Genomic DNA, 21,818 nt, shown 5'->3' on the forward strand with positions numbered 1-21,818 from the left:
CACACACACACTCTCTCACACACACACACACACACACACACACTCTCACACACACACACATGACGCGTCACTCTGCGCTGCCCAAAACTCCGCATTTGAACAGTCACTAGCAAATACTTGAACTAATAACAAAACGTACTTACAGTCGCTGATTCAGAAGTGCCAGATTGTCATAGCAAAGTGGGAATTCTGTTGTAAATAAATCTTAACCAATGATTCCTTATTGCATCTACTTCCAGAAGGCCAAATAAAGTGTTTTTGCTTTCGCACTGAAACACAGCATCTCCCTGACATGTTGCATCAACACTACTGCTGTTCCTGAAACCACGCCGCCTTTATTTGCGTGCACATTTGTGCGGCATTATGCAAATCTTCCCACATAGTGATGTAGATATGTGGGGGCGTGTTAGAACAAGTCGTTTTAGGAGGGAGTGGCTGACTCTTAACTTTTATAAAGAATATCTCTTTGGTTTTGAGACTTTAGTCTTTGCAACTTTACAGATCTTCTTTATGCACCAAGAGCTTGTAACACTCCAAAGAGAAAGGAAAACTTGAAATCGCGTCATATGACCCCTTTAATCAAAACTAACACCGTGCAAACAGGATGAAATTAAGAGATGCAAATAAACAGAATATAACTTGTTTGCCTTAAATCAAGTTTGCATCTAATATATCATGTCCTGATGTCTCCTGCTCTCGTGTTTATCTGTGAAAGTAAATATTCAAGGTCAATAAAGAGCAAGATCAGGAGAAACTGCAGACGCAGTGACAAAGCACAAGCCCTCTGGGTGAATTCTGATACGAAACATCAGCGTTTGGCTGCGGATCTGAAAACCCGAGAGCATTGTTCTCTCAGAAGCTCAATGACTGTGATTTTGTTTCCTCCGCAGGCGACGTGTTACCTGAAACAGGGCAAATTCAAAGACGCAGAGACGCTTTACAAGGAGATCCTGACCCGCGCGCATGAGAAAGAGTTCGGATCTGTCAACAGTATGTATTTACACACGCATAGAGATCATATATTCATATTTGTTTTATGTGAATTTCGTTAGCCTTTTTATGTTAATCATGCGTTTTGCTAAGAATGCACACGTTTTTGTTTGCATCTCCATTAGTTTTTGTCAGGATGGCATCCGAGTGAGAGGTTGTGTCTAATCTGTTATGACATCACAGGCTTTTAGCCAATCAGACGCTTACAGGTTTACATCCACCTGCTCTTCCTAAAGGCACAGCAAGCTCATTAGAGTAAAAAAAGGAAGACTTGCCACTCAGTGTCTGATGCCATGCAGGGAAAGCTGCTAGAAAAAAAACAGTGGTAATATTGAATTAATCACAAAAAAAAGTCAACACTTTTTTTTTTTTATGAGAATTATTTTTTCCCCCACAGATGATAATAAACCAATCTGGATGCATGCAGAGGAAAGAGAAGAGAGCAAGGTATTATAGGCTTTATATTATTTAAATTTATTTATAATAAATACATGTATTTATATTTATGTATACATATATTTAAATGTAAATATTTGTATAAATGTATTTATTTAAATGTAAAAACATTTGTATATTTACATTACCGTTCAAAAGTTCGGGTCAGTGAGATTTTTATTGTTTTAAAGAAATTTATATTTTTATTTAGAAAGGATGCATTAAATTGATCTAAATTGCCAGTAAAGACATTTATAATGTTAGAAATAAGTTATATTTCAAATAAATGCTGTTCTTTTAAACTTTACATTCATCAAAGAATCCTGAAATAAAAATGAATCACGATTTACACAAAAACATGAAGCAGCACAACTATTTTCAACATTGATAATAAGAAATGTTATGCATATTATTATGATTTCTGAAGGATCGCGTGACACTGAAGACTGGAGTAATGATGCTGAAAATTCAGCTTTGCGTCAAAGAAATAAATTACATTTTAAAACAAATTCAAATAGAACACAGCTATTTTAAATTGTAATAATATTTCACAATATTACTGATTTGTACAGTATTTTTGACCAAATGAATGCAGCCTTGCTGAGCAGAATCTTCAAGCAAATTAAAAAATCTTAAACGATAATGTGCATATTTTATGTATATTAAATATAATGTATGTCTATATCTACTTAACCTTGTTAATAAACATATCTATGTTAATGATATTTAAGCAATAAGACATTACTTTTATATAACACTAAACAAAATAAATGTTTCCAATTTATTTTCTTCTGAACAAAAATTTAGTGTGGTCTTCTTTTATTTATTTATTTTGTACCAGTTTTCATATTTCTAATGCTCTCATTTCATTATATTTAATCTATGTGTTTAAGATGTCTTCATTGCTGTGTGAATTCAGTTTGTCTGATGGTCATTTCCAGGGTAAGAGGAAGGACTCGGGTCTGTACGGCAGCTGGTACAAAGCCTGCAAAGTGGACAGGTGAGTGTGCAGGTGTGCCTCCGAGGATCCTGGGTATCAGAGTGTGGAGGAATCAGAGTGACTCTCTTAATGTTTCTCTCGTGTAGCCCCACTGTTAACACCACGCTGAAGAGTCTGGGCGCGCTGTACCGCCGGCAGGGCAAACTGGAGGCTGCCGAGACGCTGGAGGAGTGTGCAACCAAAAACCGCAAACAGGTACTGCATGCATGCTGATTTCCTACCTGATGCTCGACCTATAAACTCAAGGTCGACTTCCTGTGCAGATGACTCGTACAGGAAGAGAACGATGTTAAAGATCACCTCACTGACTCTCTATGCGTTTTCTCTTACCTTACTCAACTAAATTAAACCTTACCTTACTTAAAGGGATACTCCACCCCAAAATGAAAATTTTTGAAAATATAAGATATTTGGATGAAATCTTGTGACTGTCCCATTGACTGCCAAGTAACTTGCACTGTCAAGGTCCAGAAAAGTGTAGGATATCAGACCGAATCAGACAATCTAAGATTTGGTCAAAACCGAGTTGAGGCACGAGGAGTCACAAAAATTCCACAGAGGCCCAAGACAACAGGATGTCATAAATCAGACCCTAGCCTCTCTGAAGCAAGCCTAAACCTAAACCAATTTTAACCTCATTGAGGAATTCAGTGCGAGGGTTAATTAAGTGATTGATGGTTGTTCAGATCTATACAATGGCACATATTGCTGTAACTTGGGATTTCACATTTTCATTCTCTTAAACTAATTATTTTCCTCACTTTCTCTCTTTCTGCAACTTGTGTGTGAATGCGTGTGTTAGATTAGTTTATATGTCTTAGATTTATCCAATAAAGCCTTATTTATATGGAAAAGAGAAGTATCTTGTGTTTTGTGCTCACAAGTTAATGTCTTAAACTGCCGATCTTGTTACTATGCTAATTAATAGTGTTTTCACTATATTTTGGATATTGATATCCATTGCAGAATTGCTGTCATACGGCTCGCTCACTGAATCGCTGGCCGTCTCAGTGATCAGCCGTAAAACAGTGATTCTGTCCTAATTCCCTTGCATATTAATGGTGGAGTTCCCTTTAAAATCTTAAATGATTCCCTTTGAGCTAAATTATTGACCTGTTTCCCTTACAAAAATATGAAAGACATCGTCAGAATAGTCCATCTGCCATCAGTGGTTCAACCGTAATGTTATGAAGCGACGAGAATATCCACTGAACGCAAGCAGCGTACGCTCTTCTGTGTCAGCCGCGACACAAGGATACGTTTTCTACGTGTATTTACTCTTTGATTTGAAGGAAAACAGCGCATCCGTGCAGCGCGGCTGTCACCGAAGAGCATGCGCTGCTTGCGTTCAGCGGTTATTCTCCAAAATAGCGATACGGTGATGCGAAGAGACACAGAGGAGACGAATTGTTGAATAAAGTCGTTATTTTTGTTTTCTTCGCGTACAAAAAGTATTCTCGTCGCTTCATAACGTTACGGTTGAGCCACTGATGGCAGATGGACTTTTTTGATGATGTCTTTCATACTTTTCTGGACCTTGACAGTGTCATTTACTTGGCAGTCAATGGGGACAGTCACAAGCCTCCCGGATTTCATCCAAAATATCTTAAATTGTGTTCCGAAGACGAACGAAGCTTTTACGAGTTTGGAACGACATGGGGGTAAGTGGTTAATGACAACATTTTCATTTTGGGTTGGAGTATCCCTTTAAATTCAAACTAAAGTGAATTTATTGCTTATTTTAATTGACTGACAACTCTAGAAATAACACCACAACATTGTGAAAGCTGGTGAAATCGACTCGTTCTGCTTGTCAGGGCATCGATGCGATTAATCAGAGTAAGGTGGTGGAGCTGCTGAAGGACGGAGGTTGTGCCGGAGGAGACAGACGTCAGAGTCGGGACGGAGTAAATGGCCCCGGAGGCCCCCGAGGAGACTGTGAAGGAGACGAAGCCGAGTGGAGTGGGGTCAGTGGAGCCCGCAGAGCCTTTGTTTTTATTTATATGTGACCCTGGAGCACAAAACCAGTCATAAGGATCAATTTTGTGAAATTGAGATTTATGCAGCATCTGAAAGCTGAATAAATAAGCTTTCCATTGATGTATGGTTTGTTAGGATAGGACAATATTTGGTCGAGATGCAACTATTTGAAAATCTGGAATCTGAGGATGCAAAAAAATCTAAATATTGAGAAAATCATCTTTAAATTTGTCCAAATGAAGTTCTTAGCAATGCATATTACTAAACAAAAATTAAGTTTTAATATATTTATGGTAGGAAACTTACTAAATATCTTCATGGAACATGATCTTTACTTAATAGCCTAATGATTTTTGGCATAAAAGAAAAATCTATAATTTTGACCCATACAATGTATTTTTGGCTATTGCTACAAATATACCCCAGCGACTCAACACTGCTTTTGTGCTCCAGGGTCACATATGTAGTTTATATTTATATAAAAGTTTAGAATAATTGTTGCAATGTTTCTGAAAGAAGTCTCTTCTGCTCAGCAAGGCTGCATTTATTTGATCAAAAATACAGAAAAAACTGTAATATTGTGAAATATTATTACAATTTAAAATAAAGGCCCCGAACTGATGTGACATTTTGAACAAAATCATGCCAAAACGAAGTTCGTTTTGTTAGTTTTGGGAGTTTGAAATGGCTTGCTGGCTCACCAGTTGTAAATAAATATTATTTATTATAAATGTGTTTTCTTTCACTTTATGATTAATTTATTGCATGCTTGCTGAATAAAAGTATTCTTTTTAATCTATTTTTAATTTATTTTTTTACTTACCCCAAACATTTGAACGGTAGTGTATCTGCAATTATGCATTTTCCATAAAGAAAATTGGACCATTAATTTTGTTCTTTGCATTGCCACATTAAGGCACATTTTTTCTCCAATTTCAAATGACATATATATATATATATATATAGCTATGGAGAGAGGGGTATGCATATATATATACACCCCTCTATCTGTAGCTATACATTTAAAAACCCAAAATTCATCATTGAAATATAATTTATTTGACATGCAGTCATTTTGTTTGTTACAGCAATACATTATTGAGAATTTAGGGTTTAAATGTGCTTATTTGTCGCAATGCTTAAATGTGCTTGATTTTCTTTCAAAATATTCTTAGTTGAATGCAATTCTCCAATTGTATTGTTTTGCGGTGAAATATAACACAAGCTTGTCCTTGGGCAGGTTTTGTGAGATTTTCTCGAATAGAATGTATTGCAAAAAGTCACCAATGCGTTCATGCTGATGATTACGTTTCATTAAGCTGAACAAAGATAAGGGTTCTAGAAAGTGAGAAAACAAAGTGATGAAAATTATGAAGTTGGAGCAAGGAATTGGAGCGATAGATATCAATGTCATTATTGATTGTAAGATACTGATTTTTTTGACTCACGACCACAAAAACACACACTTGTGTAAGTTATCCTCCTCATGCTTCTAGCACAGACAGGTGTGTAGTTTATTAATGCCGTGTTTACACCACTTATGAATGTGAACCCACCTCTGGCTGTGTTTGTCATGATTTCTGATGATTTCTGATGCCTTCCTCTCACCACATTAGATTGTGCTGCAGTTACACAGGCTGCCCTTCTGCACTGATCTGGGAACAGCGCCCCCTGTCTTAGTCAGAAATCGTAGCGTTGTTAGAAGGAGCCTGTGGCGTCCCCAGATCAGCTGTGAAGGGAAGCGTCTAGCAGCTGTTCCTCAGATATGCTTCACTTGTGAAGGAGCCAGCCTCATGTATGCTTTAATAAACGGTTCGGAATAAACTCTGCTTTTCAAACCAAAGTAATGTTTTCATGTGTCTTAATTATGTCGGCTTGACAGCCGAAGAAAATATCGTTCTGTCTATCTGTCTGTCTATCATTATTTATCTGTTGGTCTGTCTGTCTATCTATCGTTCTGTCTTATAATTCTGTTTGCCATTCTGTCTATCTATATCTGTCTGTCTGTCTGTCTACCTATCTATCTATCGTTCTATCTATATCTACCTATCTGTCTGTCTACCTACCATCTGTCTGTCTGTCTGTCTACCTTCCTATCTATCTATCGTTCTATCTATAGCTACCTATCCATCCATCTATCTATATCTGTCTAACTATCTATCGTTCTATCTATATCTACCTATCTGTCTGTCTACCTTCCTATCTATCTATCTATAGCTACCTATCCATATATCTGTCTGTCTGTCTATCTATCTATTTATCTATATCTGTCTTGTCTGTCTACCTATCTATCGTTCTATCTATATCTACCTATCTGTCCATCTACCTACCTACCTATCTATATTGTGCTATCTATCTATCTACCTACCTATATCGTTCTATCTACTGTTCTATATCTATCTATCTACCTACCTACCGTTCTATCTATCTACCTACCTATATCGTTCTATCTACTGTTCTATATCTATCTATCTACCTACCTACCGTTCTATCTATCTACCTACCTATATCGTTCTATCTACTGTTCTATATCTATCTATACCATTCTATCTATCTACCTACCTACCGTTCTATCTATCTATCTACCTACCTACCTATATCGTTCTGTCTACCGTTCTATCTATCTACTGTTCTATCTATCTACCTACCTATCTATCTACCTACCTATCTATATCGTTCTGTCTACCGTTCTATCTATCTACCTACCGTTCTATATATCTACCTATCGTTCTATCTATCTACCTATCGTTCTATCTATTGTTCTATCGTTCTTTCTATCTACCTATCATTCTATCTATCTACCTACCATTCTGTGTGTCTGTTTCTCCATCCATCCAGAAGAGAAAACTCCCTAATTGTTCAAAAGTTATTAGTTCTGCCGCTCAGAGTGTTTTTTGGTTAATATCAGAGTTTGGAGTTGGATCTCTGTAGCACAAGACAAAGTTCAGTGATTCAATACATATTTGCACAAAATAAAACTGAAAGTACTCCTTGTGTAGGCTAAAGAGATGTTGACCCCAGTGCTGCCATATTTGCCTTGAGTTTCCTACAGTTTTAAAGTTCATCAGATAATGTTTGGTGGGCAGCACGTCAGACCCACACGTCACATACAGAAACGCTGAAGTTTGAGCATCAACTTCCTGTCTCAGCTGCCTGTCGTTCGTCTGCTGAAGCTCTCACACAAGGAAACCAGAGCAGTGGCAGAAGTGTCTGAAACGGGGCTGCGAAATGTGCTAGTTTGAACACACCAATGTGAAGAAAATGGCTGCCAACTCAAACCACCGCCCAAAAAGCGTTGACATCAGTTATGTCTCTGGTAAGTTCCTCTTTCGGAGCTTGACTATATTAAACTTTAATCTTAATGTTAATCTAGGCAGGTTAATGCTAGTTTCAGTTGTTGTCTTGCACTTGAAGGAGCCTTTGGGGTCCTTCAAACACCAAAGCCTTTAAAGACTGTCTGATGATGATATGTGCATAATAATAAACCAATTAGTGGAACAATTATTGCAGTAATGCTATAGAACAGTTGTACAATTACAAGACGCTTCGAGAAACACCAGGATGGGTGCAGGTAAGTTGTGTTGAACCTGTGAATGTCTAAAGGAGTGCCGTTTGATCGGAGTTAACGCTCTCTTTCTCTCAGGTTCTTTCTCTCAGCTGTCCATGGGGCCCCAATCCTCTGCACAGGGGCCCATATGTGTCCACTTTCAGATCGGGCTCCTCAAAGAGGACGTACGGATCCCTGAGGGACACCTCAGCTTCCAGCAGGCGAAGCATCTCGCAGCCGAAATCATTGAGAGAAAGGTACTGCAGAACTTCAACTCTTGAGGCGTAGTTCTTATTGAGACTGCGACGTTTAAACTTTAAAGAAATAGTTCACAATAAATCTTGCCCGCTATATTTGAGTGAATGGGCAGTCGAGCTCAAAAAGCACTATAAAAGGAGTTTGTGCATTATAATCAGTGCTGGGTCGATTACTTACAAATGTAATCCGTTACTGATTACATGATGAAAATTGTACTTAGAAACGAAATTACTAATTTTAGGTGTTTTCTGACTACTTATTTTAGATTACTTTTAGGTGGGTCTGTGAGTTAGCTAATAATTAAATCATAAAATGTTTAAATAAAAATAATTTAAACAGTTCAACACTGAAAATAGAAATGTATTATTTGTTTACCTGCATGTCAATGTAACCATTGACCAACATCCGAGAACTGTCAACATGAAAATGTGTTGTTCAATTATTGAAATATTAACTTCCTCTGAGATATTTCAAGTAAATATGTTATGTCTAAGGGGTTTGGCTGACAAAAAAGATTTGCATTATCTGAACAAACATCAATAAATATGAAAACCGCAATGACATTACATGCCAAAAGTCTTCCAGGTTTGAATAATATGTAATCATGTAATCCATAAAAAAGTAACTGTAATCTGATTATGAGCATTTTAAAATTTAGTATACTCTAATTACAAGTACCTAATTTTGTAATCTGTAATGTACCCAGCACTGATTATAATACAAGACAATACAATACAATAGCTTTGAATGCTGAAAATAATTTTACTCATCATAAATGTTCAAATATGTTCAAATACGTCACACAAATGTCAAATCTGGTGCAACACGTTCTGATGCATCTTGTTTGAATGCATGTGAAGATTTAAGAGCTACGTTTTATATCGTTTACAATTTAAATTTAGGTACACTTTGGATAAATGATGACAGAATTTACATATTTGGTCAACTTTTCCTGTATGTGTTTGCACATTCATGCAGTGTCAGTCAAACACCCACTCTAATAACCGCATTACTGACAATGTCTTCAGTGAAGGCTGCTTTCCACAGTCAAAAGGTCAAGCGCACACAGACAATCCATACAAACCACTGCAACACACTATTGCTAGGACTATTGTCTCTCTCTCCAACAACAACAAAAGCACCTTTTCATTGCCTTCAGCCTTTCAGTTTTAAATAGGAACGTTAGCAGGACCCACAGGTTCATCAAACATACTGCATCTTCTGCCTTTAGTGCATTAAAAGTTTAAACAATGATTGGTTCACAACAGGTGCCTAAAAAACAAACATGCAGTCTGAGTTCACTTTCAACAGATTGTGAAGTCCATGAATATTGACTGTCATATGCTCATTATTATCAGAGATTTTAGGTGGTTGTTAGGCTGTTGCTATGAGGTCCTTAAGTTGCTCAGAGGTAGTTTTAGCAGGTTGCCAGGTTGTTCTGGGTGGTTGCTAGGTGGTCACTAAAGTGCTCAGAGTGTTTTAGGTGATTGCAGTGCAGTTTTGGTTGTTCTGGGTGGTTGCTAGGCTGTTGCAATGTGGTAACTAAGGTGCTCAGAGCATATTAACAGATAGCTGTGCAGTTTTGGTTGTTCTGGGTGGTTGCTAGGCTGTTGCAATATGGTAACTAAGGTGCTCAGAGCATATTAACAGATAGCTGTGCAGTTTTGGTTGTTCTGGGTGGTTGCTAGGCTGTTGCTATCTGGTCGCTATGTTGCTCAGAGTAGTTTTAGCAGATTGCTAGTTGCCAGGTTGCTCTGGGAGTTTGCTAGGCTGTCGCTAAAGTACTCAAAGTGTTTTAGCAGATTGCAGTGCAGTTTCGATTGTTCTGGGTGGTTGCTAGATTGTTGCTATGTGGAAACTAAGGTGCTCAGAGTGTATTGCCAGATAGCTGTGCAGTTTCAGTTGCTAGGGTGGTTGCTAGGGTGTTGCTATGTCGCTCAGAGTAGTTTTAGCAGATGGACAGTTGCCAGGTTGTTCTGGGTGGTTGCTAGGCTGTTGGTGGTCGCTATGTTGCTCAGAGAGTAGTTTTAGCAGATTGTCAGGTTGTTCTGGGTGGTTGATAGGCTGTTGCTATGTGGTCGCTAAGGTGCTCAGTCACAGTAGTTTTTAGCAGATCAGTGAACAGACGCCAGGTTGTTTTGAGTGGTTGGTAGACTGTTGCTATGCGATAACTAAGGTGCTCAGAGTAATTTTTAGCAGATTGCCGTGTAGTTGCCAGGTTGTTTCAGGTCGTCGCTAGGCTGTTGCTATGCGATAACTAAGGCGCTCAGAGTGTTTTTAGCAGATCACTGTGCATTGGCCAGGTTGTTCCGGGTGGTTGCTAGGCTGTTGCTATGCGATAACTAAGGTGCTCAGTCAGAGTGTTTTTAGCAGATTGCCGTGTAGTTGCCAGGTTGTTCCAGGTGGTTGCTAGGCTGTTGCTCGGCGATAACTAAGGTGCTCAGAGTGTTTTTAGCAGATCACTATGCGGTTGCCAAGTTGCGATAACTAAGGTAGTTGCTAGGCTGTTGCTATGCACAACAGTAAGTATGATCAATATTAATGCTTGTCTTAGGGTTTTAACCTTACAATTTTTTTTAATTATTTGAAGAATTCACACCTCTTTGTTTCTGTGAAAGAAGGGGAAGTTAAAGAGAGTGTGTGTCAAGATGCTACTGAATTAGGTGCTACTCAAACATTCACACACACACTCATCAGTAACTCAGCCCTCCTTCAGCATCTCTCCCCCTCCGGCCGCCTCTCTGTTTGTCCGCTGTGGTTCACAGCATCTGCATGTAACTTTCCAACCACAGACTCTTCCCCTAACACACTCACTCACACACACACACACACACACACACACACACACACACTGTTTCTCTGCTTGACCTTCTTATGGTGCCGTTTCCACTGCAGTGGGACAGGATCATCTCACACACACACACACACAAACACACTGACCTTCATTGGATACACTCCCATATACACACACATGAACGCTAACTGATCTCACCTAACGTCATTATACATTAGAGACATGCACATACGCACATGCATACTTTACAGTATCAACAGTTTACTATAAATAGTATGGGAATCGTATTGTGTATTACGATAAATGTTAATATTTTTACATGACCTCATTACATTGCATGTTTATTATCAGTTGTCTCAGAAATACGGTTATATGAAAATATTGTTATTTTAATTATGGTTTAAAAATGTTGCACTTCCTTCTCTTTTTGTTTTTATAAAAGCATCTTAGATCCGAACACAAAATCAAGGGGAAATAAATAAAACATGGTTAGCGGTTCATTGCAAATGTAAGGTCAAGTCAAGTGCATTGCATTGCATTGTGGGATGCAGTTGTGTGCAGTGTTATACTGCACATTTTGGAAAATTACATTTAGGGGACTGTGATGGCATTGTGGTTGGTCCCCAATTATTTTTTGGTTTCATGCAATTCAATTTTTGTTAAAAAATTGTTCATATCTATATCTATAAAGAGTTTTGACCTGAAAAAAGGGTTGCAGAATAGTTGCTAACTGAACCAGGGTTTCACTAGACCCTTTTTACTAGGGCATGAGCTTCAGTAAAATACTGCTGTGCTTCAGTATCCACCTTATCTTTTATGTAAGTGCGCAAATTCCGTTGTGTCATTCACTTCCAGTTATTTCAGCTATACAAAAACAATCCGTTATGCTGCTTGATAGTGCAAACTGGTATTTCTTTTCATATTATTTTGACATAATATGTACTTTGTTATTCTTTTAGTTATTTACCAGTAGCGGCTACTCAGAAGTCTGGCACTTTCAAAGAAAATAGCTCACTTCTGTTTTTTTTTGTTTTTTTTAACCTGACAACATTTCACCAATCAAGTCTTGTGTTTTCAATCAGCTGTTATGAATCAGACGATGCCAGATTCGAAAATGAATCATTTTTTATCTAATCCGTAAAACTGTTTGAAATGGTTTGTGAGTCAATTCGATTCATTCAGACAGTTCACTCACGCACTGAATCATTTGCAGCGGTTTCTCACATCGAAATAACTGGATACCTTAGAAAACAGAAAGCATAAAGATCACTGGGCGAGGTGAATATCTACCTACGATCCATTAGAGGAACCAAAGCTCAGAACCCAGATAGCTTGGGTACGTCTGCAAGATGTCTGTTAAAGATCGCTTGATCTGGAAAGCATCTGCTGTGTACAAACATCTCATAGACGTCTTTAAGGTGTCCCTGATAGCGTACATGCATCTCGGAGACGTCTATTTGACGTCTGCAAGACGTATTTTTTAGAGTGTTTGCTCATCTGCAGTACGTCTATAGGACGTTTCCTTTTAGATGTCAAATAGACGTCTATTAGATGTCTTTAAGATGTTTATGATTTAGAATGTATGTAAAACTGACATCTGAAAGACGTCTGTCAGATGTTTGAACACAGCAGATGCTTTCCAGATCAAGAGATCTTTAACAGACATCTTGCAGACGTACGTGTGCTCTCTGGGGTCAGTTTTACATTCATTCTAAATCATAAACATCTTGAAGACATCTTCTAAAGGTCTATTCGACATCTGATAGGAAACGTCCTATAGACGTATTGCAGATGAGCAAACACTTTAAAAAAAAAACGTCTTGTAGACGTCAAATAGACGTCTCTGTGATGTACGTGTGCTCTCAGGGAAATGTCAGCGATGAAGCATCTTTATTGCACATGCACAGCTTGTGAACGACCCTTCTGCAGGTAAAGACATAGTACACTATGTGAAGCGAGTGATTCCAGAAGCTCCAGTGATCTGAAAATGAGGTAAACACTTCACATCTGCGCAGCACCACAACAAAGCGTCACCCTGACCAGCTTCTTGAGTGGCGTGTAACAGGATGGAACAGAACTGCAGTTTGATAATGTGTTTGTCAAATTTTCAGATCTTTCAAGTGGGTTTAACACCCTGAACCCTTATCGTTAAAGTTTCATAGAGAAACCAGTTTATTTTTTCCTTTAAGATCTGCTTTTACTTTCGCCTTTTTTGTCTGTTTGTCATGCATTTAAGTTGAGAGTGAACGTGTTCTCAGACGTTCGTGAGTGTTTAGTCTCAAACAGGAAGTTGAATGTTGTTTGAAGCTGATGTGGAAGAGGAAGGCCTAAATTACAAATAAAGCACATAATGAAGCTGTGAATATGGTATTGAGCTAATGAAGTAATTACTGTGATGGTGAAATGCTGTGGGATTTTTAAAGTAGATGTTAAAATGCGGTTATTATTGCATCATATTTCCCCCCAAAAAACTGTAATCCCACAGTTTTAGTGCTGTCATTGAAAGCTTGCCCCCTAGCGCTGCAATTCACATCAATCAATAAATAAATAATGCACATGACAAATTAATTAATTTACGCAAAAACGATTCCTTGTCTTTTTTGAAAAGTTTCGCATATAGACGAGAACGTCCCTGATAGTCTATTTGACGTCTGCAAGACGTATTTTTTTATTTGTTCGCTCATCTGCGATACGTCTATGGGACGTTTCCTATCAGACGTTTAGAAGATGTCTTTAAGATGTTTATGATTTAGAATGCACGTAAAACTGACATCTTAAAGATGTCTATGAGATGTTTGTAGACAGCAGATGCTTTCCAGATCAAGCGATCTTTAACAGACATCTTGCAGACGCACGTGTGCCGTCTGGGGTTTTCAAAACGAGCCCTGTTTACCCCACTTTCGTTTATTTAGGTATGTAAACAATTTATATTGGCACAAAAGCACTCCATGATTTTGTAGTCTCAATATTGTTAGCCAGATAAAATGAGTACAATTCACGTTGTTTTTGATACAGTTAATGTGTTCAGAGTTCACAGACCTTGGATTGAATATCAGGTGTGAGTTATTGAGGAGAGTCTCAGTTTGACTCACATCCGTTTGAATTGAAACGCGAATGATTGACATTTAAGAGCTGTCGGCATGAGAGTTATGCAGTCGTTCAGCCGCTGCAGTGCCATCATGATCTGACCCACTTTCACCCTCATCTGATGATTAGAGCTGCGGCTTCAGACACAGACTGAACGCACATGCTTCTTACAGACACTTCAGCTTCATATTTCTTAAAGGAGCGTTTGTGCCCTGCGTGCGTCTGTATGAGTGTGTGGTTGTGATTATATTAGACGATCTTATTTACACCCTGAGAAATGCACTGTAGAAGAGAACAGACGTGACAGACATTTGAGTCGTTTTTCAGTGTTTGATCGTGTGTCTGTACTGTGAAACGGTGCAGGAGTTTGCTGTATTCTTGAGGGCCACATTTCTGAAATTCTTTTAACAATATACAAAATCTCTTAAAATGCTAGAAGTCTTAAAATATTAGATGTTTTATTTTTTTATTGCTGGTGTTTTGTATTACTTTTGTTGCATTATGATGCTTAAAACAGTATTTTTGTGTTATGAGGATTTCATTTATTCATTTGTTTGTCTTTGACATGAAGATTGGTATTACATTTGTTGCATTAACAGTATTTTATTGTTTTATGATGATTGTATTTACCTGTTTACTATATTTAATATTTATTATTCATGATATAAATTGTATTATTCCACATTTTTATTTGTTTCTTATTTGATTCATTGCTTAATTTCTGACATGATTTTTTGCATTACTTTTGTTGCATTATTTTTAATGTGTTATGATTTTATTTTATTCTATTTAATATATTTTATTTAATATTTCTATGTAATATTTATTATAATATATTTATAATATACATTGTATTTAAAATATTTATTTATATTTTAAGTTTTTTGCTTACTTTCTGTGATGATGTTTGGTATTACTTTTGTTGCATAATGATATTTCACATAATATTTAGATTTTATTATACTTTTCTGTACTTTTTTGAATAATTTGCATGTTGTTGACAGCATGCAAGTGTCCCGTACTTCAGAGTTCAAGTCAAATCAAATAGCCAATGTATGTTTAATGTTTGTGTGTTTTTGTGTGTGTGTTTAAGGCTCCGGAGTGCAGTGTCGTGGGTCTCGGTGAGAAGCTGCTGTTATTCAGACATGAGCCGAACACAGAGCAGATCTTACAGAGACTAACTGAAAAACACGACATACGGGTCACACTCACACTCACACTCACACTCACACTCACACTCACACTCACACTCACACTCACACTCACACTCACACTCACACTCACACTCACACTCACACTCACACTCACACTCACACTCACACTCACACTCACACTCACACTCACACTCACACTCACACTCACACTCACACTCACACTCACACTCACACTCACTCACACTCACACACGCACACACACACACCATCCGGTCACTGCTCGCATCATTTATCACTGCAGATGATGTTGACAGCTGTCAGTCATGTTGATTCCTCTAGGAGCGGCTTCAGTGACCGAGACAAAGTACCGTCCACATTCTCTGGTTGTCCATTCGTATCGCACACCTACGTTTTGTCACTACTGCGGTGAGATGTTATGGGGACTCGTCCGACAGGGCCTGAAATGTGAAGGTATGACTACGTAAAGACAAAACCAATGCACACACATCAATAGCAAAAAATGCTCAAAAGTGGGTGCTTGACAAAAAAAAAATCATAAAAAACAAACAAAAGTTAATGCACCATAGGCTCCAAAGTCTGATGAAGAGCCTGTGAGCTCGAAACATAACCTTGTGTGAAGTCCATTATTAAATTGTTTTGCATCTTTGGAGCCAATGGTGTGCCGACTTCTGTTTGTTTGTTAAGGTACGACCACGTGAAATACTTCAAATGCAGTAAGATGAAGTCTTATATAAAATCCTTGTTTTATTTAATTGGTAAATTGCTTTTGTTTGTGTATCACTTAATATTTATATTATTATGATATTGATGTTTCTTATGAAATATTCATAATGTCAATAATATATTTTTTATGAATATTTATTATTTTATTTTATTTATTTTTGCTTCGTTTTTATGCCATGATGTTTGGTTTTCCTTTTGTTGCATGATCTGGTTTAAAACAGTATATTTGTTGTGTTATGAAGAGTTTATCTATTTATACATTCTAATATTTGTATTTAATGTTTATTAATATCAATTATATGTATTAAAATGTTATTTAATGTTTTTGCTTAGTTTTAGTTATATTAATAATTATATTATTTATAAATATATATTTACATGTATTAGATTGTTTTGCTTAGTTTCTGCATTGTTGTTAATGTTTAGTTGTATTTATTAATTGCTTATTTATTTGTTTATTGCTTAAAATATTTATTGAACTGAATAGTTGCATTTTATTTTATTGCTTAATTATTTATTTATTACTCAGTATATTTATTTATTATAATTTTTATATTTATTATTGTAATATAAATGTGTACTGTATATTTAAAATAGATTTTATGTATAAACATTCATGTAAATGCCATCTATGTTTAGTTTGACTTTTGGTGCATTACGCTGTTTAACACTGAAATGTGCAGCACTTAACATGCATTAAAACAAAGACTTATACAGAATATTTACGTTTTGTTTTATTGCTTAATTGCTCATTTTTTATATTTATTATCATTTTTAGATGTATTATATTATTTATAAATATTTATGTATTGAAAACATATTGCATTTTTTGCTTAGTTTCTATGGCATTTGTGTTGCATTATGTTGTTTAATGTCTTAAGAGTGTTGCGAAAAGTGAAGCGTTTGAGAGTTTTTCTTTGACTTGCTCTCTGCAGGCTGCGGTCTGGATTTCCACAAGCGCTGTGCGTTTAAGTTGCCCAACGACTGCTCTCGCGTGTTTCGCCGCTGCGGCCCGAGTCTGTCTCTGTTTCCTCCGGGACGCCCGAGGACTCCGTCGCTCTCCAGTCACACGGGCGGGAGTCTGGAGGAGGTGACGATCCGAACCGACGCTCACGTTTCTGCGAGGTGTTTGAAATGCTCCCTGAAAACCTTTGTTTTGTCCCTCAGATCAGCATGTCGAAGCCGTCGCGCTCACGCTCGCGCCCGCCGTCCTGGGCCGACGTGCCGGTGTCTGTGGGGCTGTCGGATGGGAAGGAGGCCCGGCCTCGCGTCCCGCACACCTTCCACATTCACACCTACACCAAACCCACGGTCTGCCAGTACTGCTTCCGGCTGCTCAAGGGCCTCTTCAGACAGGGCATGCAGTGCTCCGGTGAGAGATCACCTCAAAAAGAAAAATCACAAAGAAAGCCTCTTTGGAAACATTTTTAGTAGAAAGATCCAAGGCCAAATTGATCCTGAGAAAGTTATTAAAACACGCCCTGAACCAAAAGGACCACACCCCTATCTTGTTAGCCCCGCCCCCAAATGCATGAACATTCTATGCAACAGGCCCCTCCCCCATCATGAGTTGACACGCCCCTTACTGCTGATTGGCTACAGGTGTGTTCTGGTGCTCTTTCAACAGCGCTTCTCAGAAAGAGCAGTAACATCTTCCTTTCTCTCTGCGTTTCTCTCCAGACTGTAGGTTTAATTGTCATCGCAGGTGTGTGACTCTCGTTCCTCCTGACTGCAGGGGTGAGAAAGCAAACGGAGAAGGTCAGTTTGGGATAAAAACATTTCTAGGTCACATTTCACCCCAAATCAAAGGAGGAAAATCTAAATTATCATAAAGAATTTGCATCCCACTTGTAGGACTTTTTGCATTGTGATAATATTGTTTGACATTTAAATAAAACCTTTATGTTTTAGTTTATGAGTCCACCACTATAGAGACATCAGCATAAATTAAAGACAGTAAAAAAAAAAGATTTTTTTTTTTTTGCTTAGTTGCTTATTTATTATGTAGTATTTATATTTATTATATTAATATTTTATTTATTTAAAATGTATTTGTATTAATATTTGATATATACACCGAATATTTACATTTTGTTTTATTGCCTAATTGCATGTTTATTTGTTTATTTATCATTTAATATTTATATGATATAAATTATGTGTTTGTATTATATATACAACATTTCCACCATGCTGATAAAATACTGGAAACCAGTATTGACATGTACATTTTGCATAAATTAAAGCATTCTCAGACATTAGGTTTACTTCCAACATGATCCAAATGTGAATGTGTTAAAAATAATTAAATGTATGCACTATCATTCAAAGTTTGGGGTCAGTAAGTTTTTTGAAGGAGAAATAACACTTTTATTAAGCAGCGATGGATTAAATTGATCAAAAGTGACAGTAAAGACATATATAATGTTTTATTGATTCCTGAAAAATAAAATGTATCATGGTTTCCACAAAAACATGAAGCAGCAACTGTTTTCAAATCAGCATATTAGAATGATTTCTGAAGATCGTGTGACACTGAAAATACAGCTTTGATCTCAGAAATAAATGACATTTGAAGAAATATTACAATAGAATACACTCATTTTAAATTGTAAAAATATTTCACAATATTACAGTCTTAACTGTATTTTTGATCAAATTAATGCAGCCTAGGTGAGCAGAATATAGCAGTTCAGAACAGTTTAAAATGCATAGATAAATATAAAAATGTTAAAAATATTTTTAGCATGTTAAACGTCCTGAGTCATGTTGTGTACGTCTCCATGTATGACAGCTGCTGTAAAACATTGTATGATCTGATTTGACTGTATATGATGTCTTTATTTGTGTGTTTTGTTGTGATCAAGCGAGTGTACTGTATTTTCAGAGTTTGATGACAGCGTGGCGGTGGTGTCAGTGAACGATCTTTATGAAGAGCTGCGATATAAAGACCCTCCGGCCGCAGAAGTGACGCCGCTGCAGCCGCCCAATGCGTAAGGATCCACATCCCACCTGATCAGCTGCAGACTGAGCTCAGATGTTCACGTCTCTCTCTCTCTCTCTCTGTGTGTGTGTGTGTGTGTGTGTGTGTCAGGCCGTGCTTCAGTGTTAATATCCCTCTGATGCGAGTGGTGCAGTCAGTCAAACACAGCAAGAGAAGGAACAGTGGAGTGCTGAAGAAAGGCTGGTTGATCCATCATACCAACACTGACACGCTGGTGACACACTCTTATTCAAATGCATAATTATTATTTATATTTTTTTATTTACTTAGTATGTATATATAAATACACTACCGGTCAAAAGTTTGGGATCAGAATGATTTTTAGTGTTTTTTACAGGAGTGTCTTCTGCTCATCAAGGCTGCATTATCAAAAATACAGGAAAAAATGTAATATTGTGAAATATTATTATGATGTAAAATAACATTTTTCTATTTTAATATACATTAAAATCTAATTTATTCCTGTGATCAGAGCTGTATTTTCAGCATCATTACTCCAGTCACAGAAATCAGTGTCACATGATCTTCAGAAATCATAATAATAAGCTGATTTATTATCAGTGCTGGAAACTGTTGCTGCTTCATATTTTTTGGGAAGCTGTGATACTTTTTTTCGGGATTCTTTGATGAAAAAAAGTTAAAAAGCACAGCATTTATTTAAAATAGAAATATTTTCTAACAATATACTCTAAAGTTCAAAAGTTGGGGGTCAGTAAACTTTTATTCTTTCTTTTTTTTTTGAAAGAAATGAAAACTTTTATTCAGCGATGATCTGTTAAATTGTTACGAAGTGATAGCAAAGATTTATATTGTTAGAAAAGATTTACATTTTGAATAAATGCTTTTTATTAATCAATATATATATATATATTTACAAGTGTTCTTATTATATATTATTATAAATATTTATATATGTTTTTCTTTGCAGAGAAAACGTCACTACTGGGTATTAGATGGGAAAAGTATCACCATGTACCCGAATGAAATCAGCAATAAGTACTATAAGGTTTGTAAGTCTTTATAATGCATCATGTCACCTTTAACGCTTCATAATGTGAAATAGAGCAACATTTGACGCACAGTTCATCTTAGGACTGTCATGAAGTTTTTAACATAGTTGTGTGTTCTTCATTTCAGGAGATTTCTCTCTCAGAGGTGCTGCAGGTTCGAGGCTCGGCTCAGCTCACTATTCCAGTGTTGCCAGGCAACAGCGCACACTCGTTCGAGCTGGTGACGGGATCTCTGGTGTACTGTGTGTTTGCGGATCAGGACGGCCCGTCATGGGAGTCGGCTCTCGATCAGGCCCTCAGCTGCTGTAAAACATTGTATGATCTGATTTGACTGTATATGATGTCTTTATTTGTGTGTTTTGTTGTGATCAAGCGAGTGTACTGTATTTTCAGAGTTTGATGACAGCGTGGCGGTGGTGTCAGTGAACGATCTTTATGAAGAGCTGCGATATAAAGACCCTCCGGCCGCAGAAGTGACGCCGCTGCAGCCGCCCAATGCGTAAGGATCCACATCCCACCTGATCAGCTGCAGACTGAGCTCAGATGTTCACGTCTCTCTCTCTCTCTCTCTGTGTGTGTGTGTGTGTGTGTGTGTCAGGCCGTGCTTCAGTGTTAATATCCCTCTGATGCGAGTGGTGCAGTCAGTCAAACACAGCAAGAGAAGGAACAGTGGAGTGCTGAAGAAAGGCTGGTTGATCCATCATACCAACACTGACACGCTGGTGACACACTCTTATTCAAATGCATAATTATTATTTATATTTTTTTATTTACTTAGTATGTATATATAAATACACTACCGGTCAAAAGTTTGGGATTAGAATGATTTTTAGTGTTTTTTACAGGAGTGTCTTCTGCTCATCAAGGCTGCATTATCAAAAATACAGGAAAAAATGTAATATTGTGAAATATTATTATGATGTAAAATAACATTTTTCTATTTTAATATACATTAAAATCTAATTTATTCCTGTGATCAGAGCTGTATTTTCAGCATCATTACTCCAGTCACAGAAATCAGTGTCACATGATCTTCAGAAATCATAATAATAAGCTGATTTATTATCAGTGCTGGAAACTGTTGCTGCTTCATATTTTTTGGGAAGCTGTGATACTTTTTTTCGGGATTCTTTGATGAAAAAAAGTTAAAAAGCACAGCATTTATTTAAAATAGAAATATTTTCTAACAATATACTCTAAAGTTCAAAAGTTGGGGGTCAGTAAACTTTTATTCTTTCTTTTTTTTTTGAAAGAAATGAAAACTTTTATTCAGCGATGATCTGTTAAATTGTTACGAAGTGATAGCAAAGATTTATATTGTTAGAAAAGATTTACATTTTGAATAAATGCTTTTTATTAATCAAAGAATCCTGAAAAAAGTATCACAGTTTCCAAAAATATATTTGGCAGCACAACTGTTGATAATTCTGATAATAAATCAGCATATTATTATGATTTCTGAAGGATCATGTGACACTTTATACTGGAGTAATGGCTGATGGAAATTCAGCATTGCATCACAGAAATAAATTATATTTTAAACAATATTAAAATATAAACCATTATTTTATATTGTAATAACATTTTGCAAGATTACTGTTTTTTTCTGTATTTTTGATCAAATAAATGCAGCCTTGATGAGCAGAAGAGACTTCTTTAAAAACATTACAAGTCTGATCCCACACTTTTGACTGGTAGTGTATATATATAAATACATATTTTATTATATATTTTACTATTTTATATATATATATATATATATATATATATATATATATATATATATATATATATATATATATATATATATATATA

General features: G+C 36.7%; 3 protein-coding genes and 1 long non-coding RNA gene across 4 annotated transcripts in view; all 4 read left to right on the forward strand.

Annotated features, from left to right (window-relative positions):
* Positions 1-4,434, forward strand: part of klc2 (kinesin light chain 2) — a 16,704-nt gene extending 12,270 nt beyond the window's left edge. Inside the window, exons 6-10 of the mRNA XM_016236066.1 lie at positions 891-990; positions 1,388-1,437; positions 2,367-2,425; positions 2,512-2,620; positions 4,243-4,434. Of these exons, the coding sequence (XP_016091552.1) occupies positions 891-990; positions 1,388-1,437; positions 2,367-2,425; positions 2,512-2,620; positions 4,243-4,434 (510 nt within the window). The remainder of the gene's footprint in view (positions 1-890; positions 991-1,387; positions 1,438-2,366; positions 2,426-2,511; positions 2,621-4,242) is intronic.
* A 3,171-nt stretch (positions 4,435-7,605) lies between these two features.
* On the forward strand, positions 7,606-15,313 carry LOC107553755 (serine/threonine-protein kinase D3-like; the record flags this gene model as incomplete). Its single annotated transcript, XM_016236067.1, has 3 exons — positions 7,606-7,721; positions 8,049-8,209; positions 15,185-15,313. Coding segments are annotated over exons 1-3 (345 nt in total), but the record flags the coding sequence as incomplete, so codon positions are not given.
* Positions 15,314-15,480: 167 nt separating this feature from the next.
* LOC107553794 (serine/threonine-protein kinase D3-like) overlaps positions 15,481-21,818 on the forward strand; it is a 17,539-nt gene continuing 11,201 nt past the window's right edge. The window contains exons 1-7 of the mRNA XM_016236098.1: positions 15,481-15,716; positions 16,925-17,079; positions 17,157-17,361; positions 17,670-17,747; positions 18,877-18,982; positions 19,084-19,207; positions 19,922-19,999. Coding sequence (XP_016091584.1) covers positions 15,569-15,716; positions 16,925-17,079; positions 17,157-17,361; positions 17,670-17,747; positions 18,877-18,982; positions 19,084-19,207; positions 19,922-19,999 — 894 coding nt within the window. The 5' untranslated portion in view covers positions 15,481-15,568. The remainder of the gene's footprint in view (positions 15,717-16,924; positions 17,080-17,156; positions 17,362-17,669; positions 17,748-18,876; positions 18,983-19,083; positions 19,208-19,921; positions 20,000-21,818) is intronic.
* LOC107553795 (uncharacterized) overlaps positions 20,401-21,818 on the forward strand; it is a 7,308-nt gene continuing 5,890 nt past the window's right edge. The window contains exons 1-2 of the long non-coding RNA XR_001604992.1: positions 20,401-20,502; positions 20,602-20,725. This is a non-coding gene — a long non-coding RNA (uncharacterized lncRNA). The remainder of the gene's footprint in view (positions 20,503-20,601; positions 20,726-21,818) is intronic.

This window comes from Sinocyclocheilus grahami, unplaced genomic scaffold, assembly GCF_001515645.1.
Source record: "Sinocyclocheilus grahami isolate Dianchi unplaced genomic scaffold, SAMN03320097.WGS_v1.1 scaffold481.1, whole genome shotgun sequence".
NCBI lineage: Eukaryota > Metazoa > Chordata > Actinopteri > Cypriniformes > Cyprinidae > Sinocyclocheilus > Sinocyclocheilus grahami.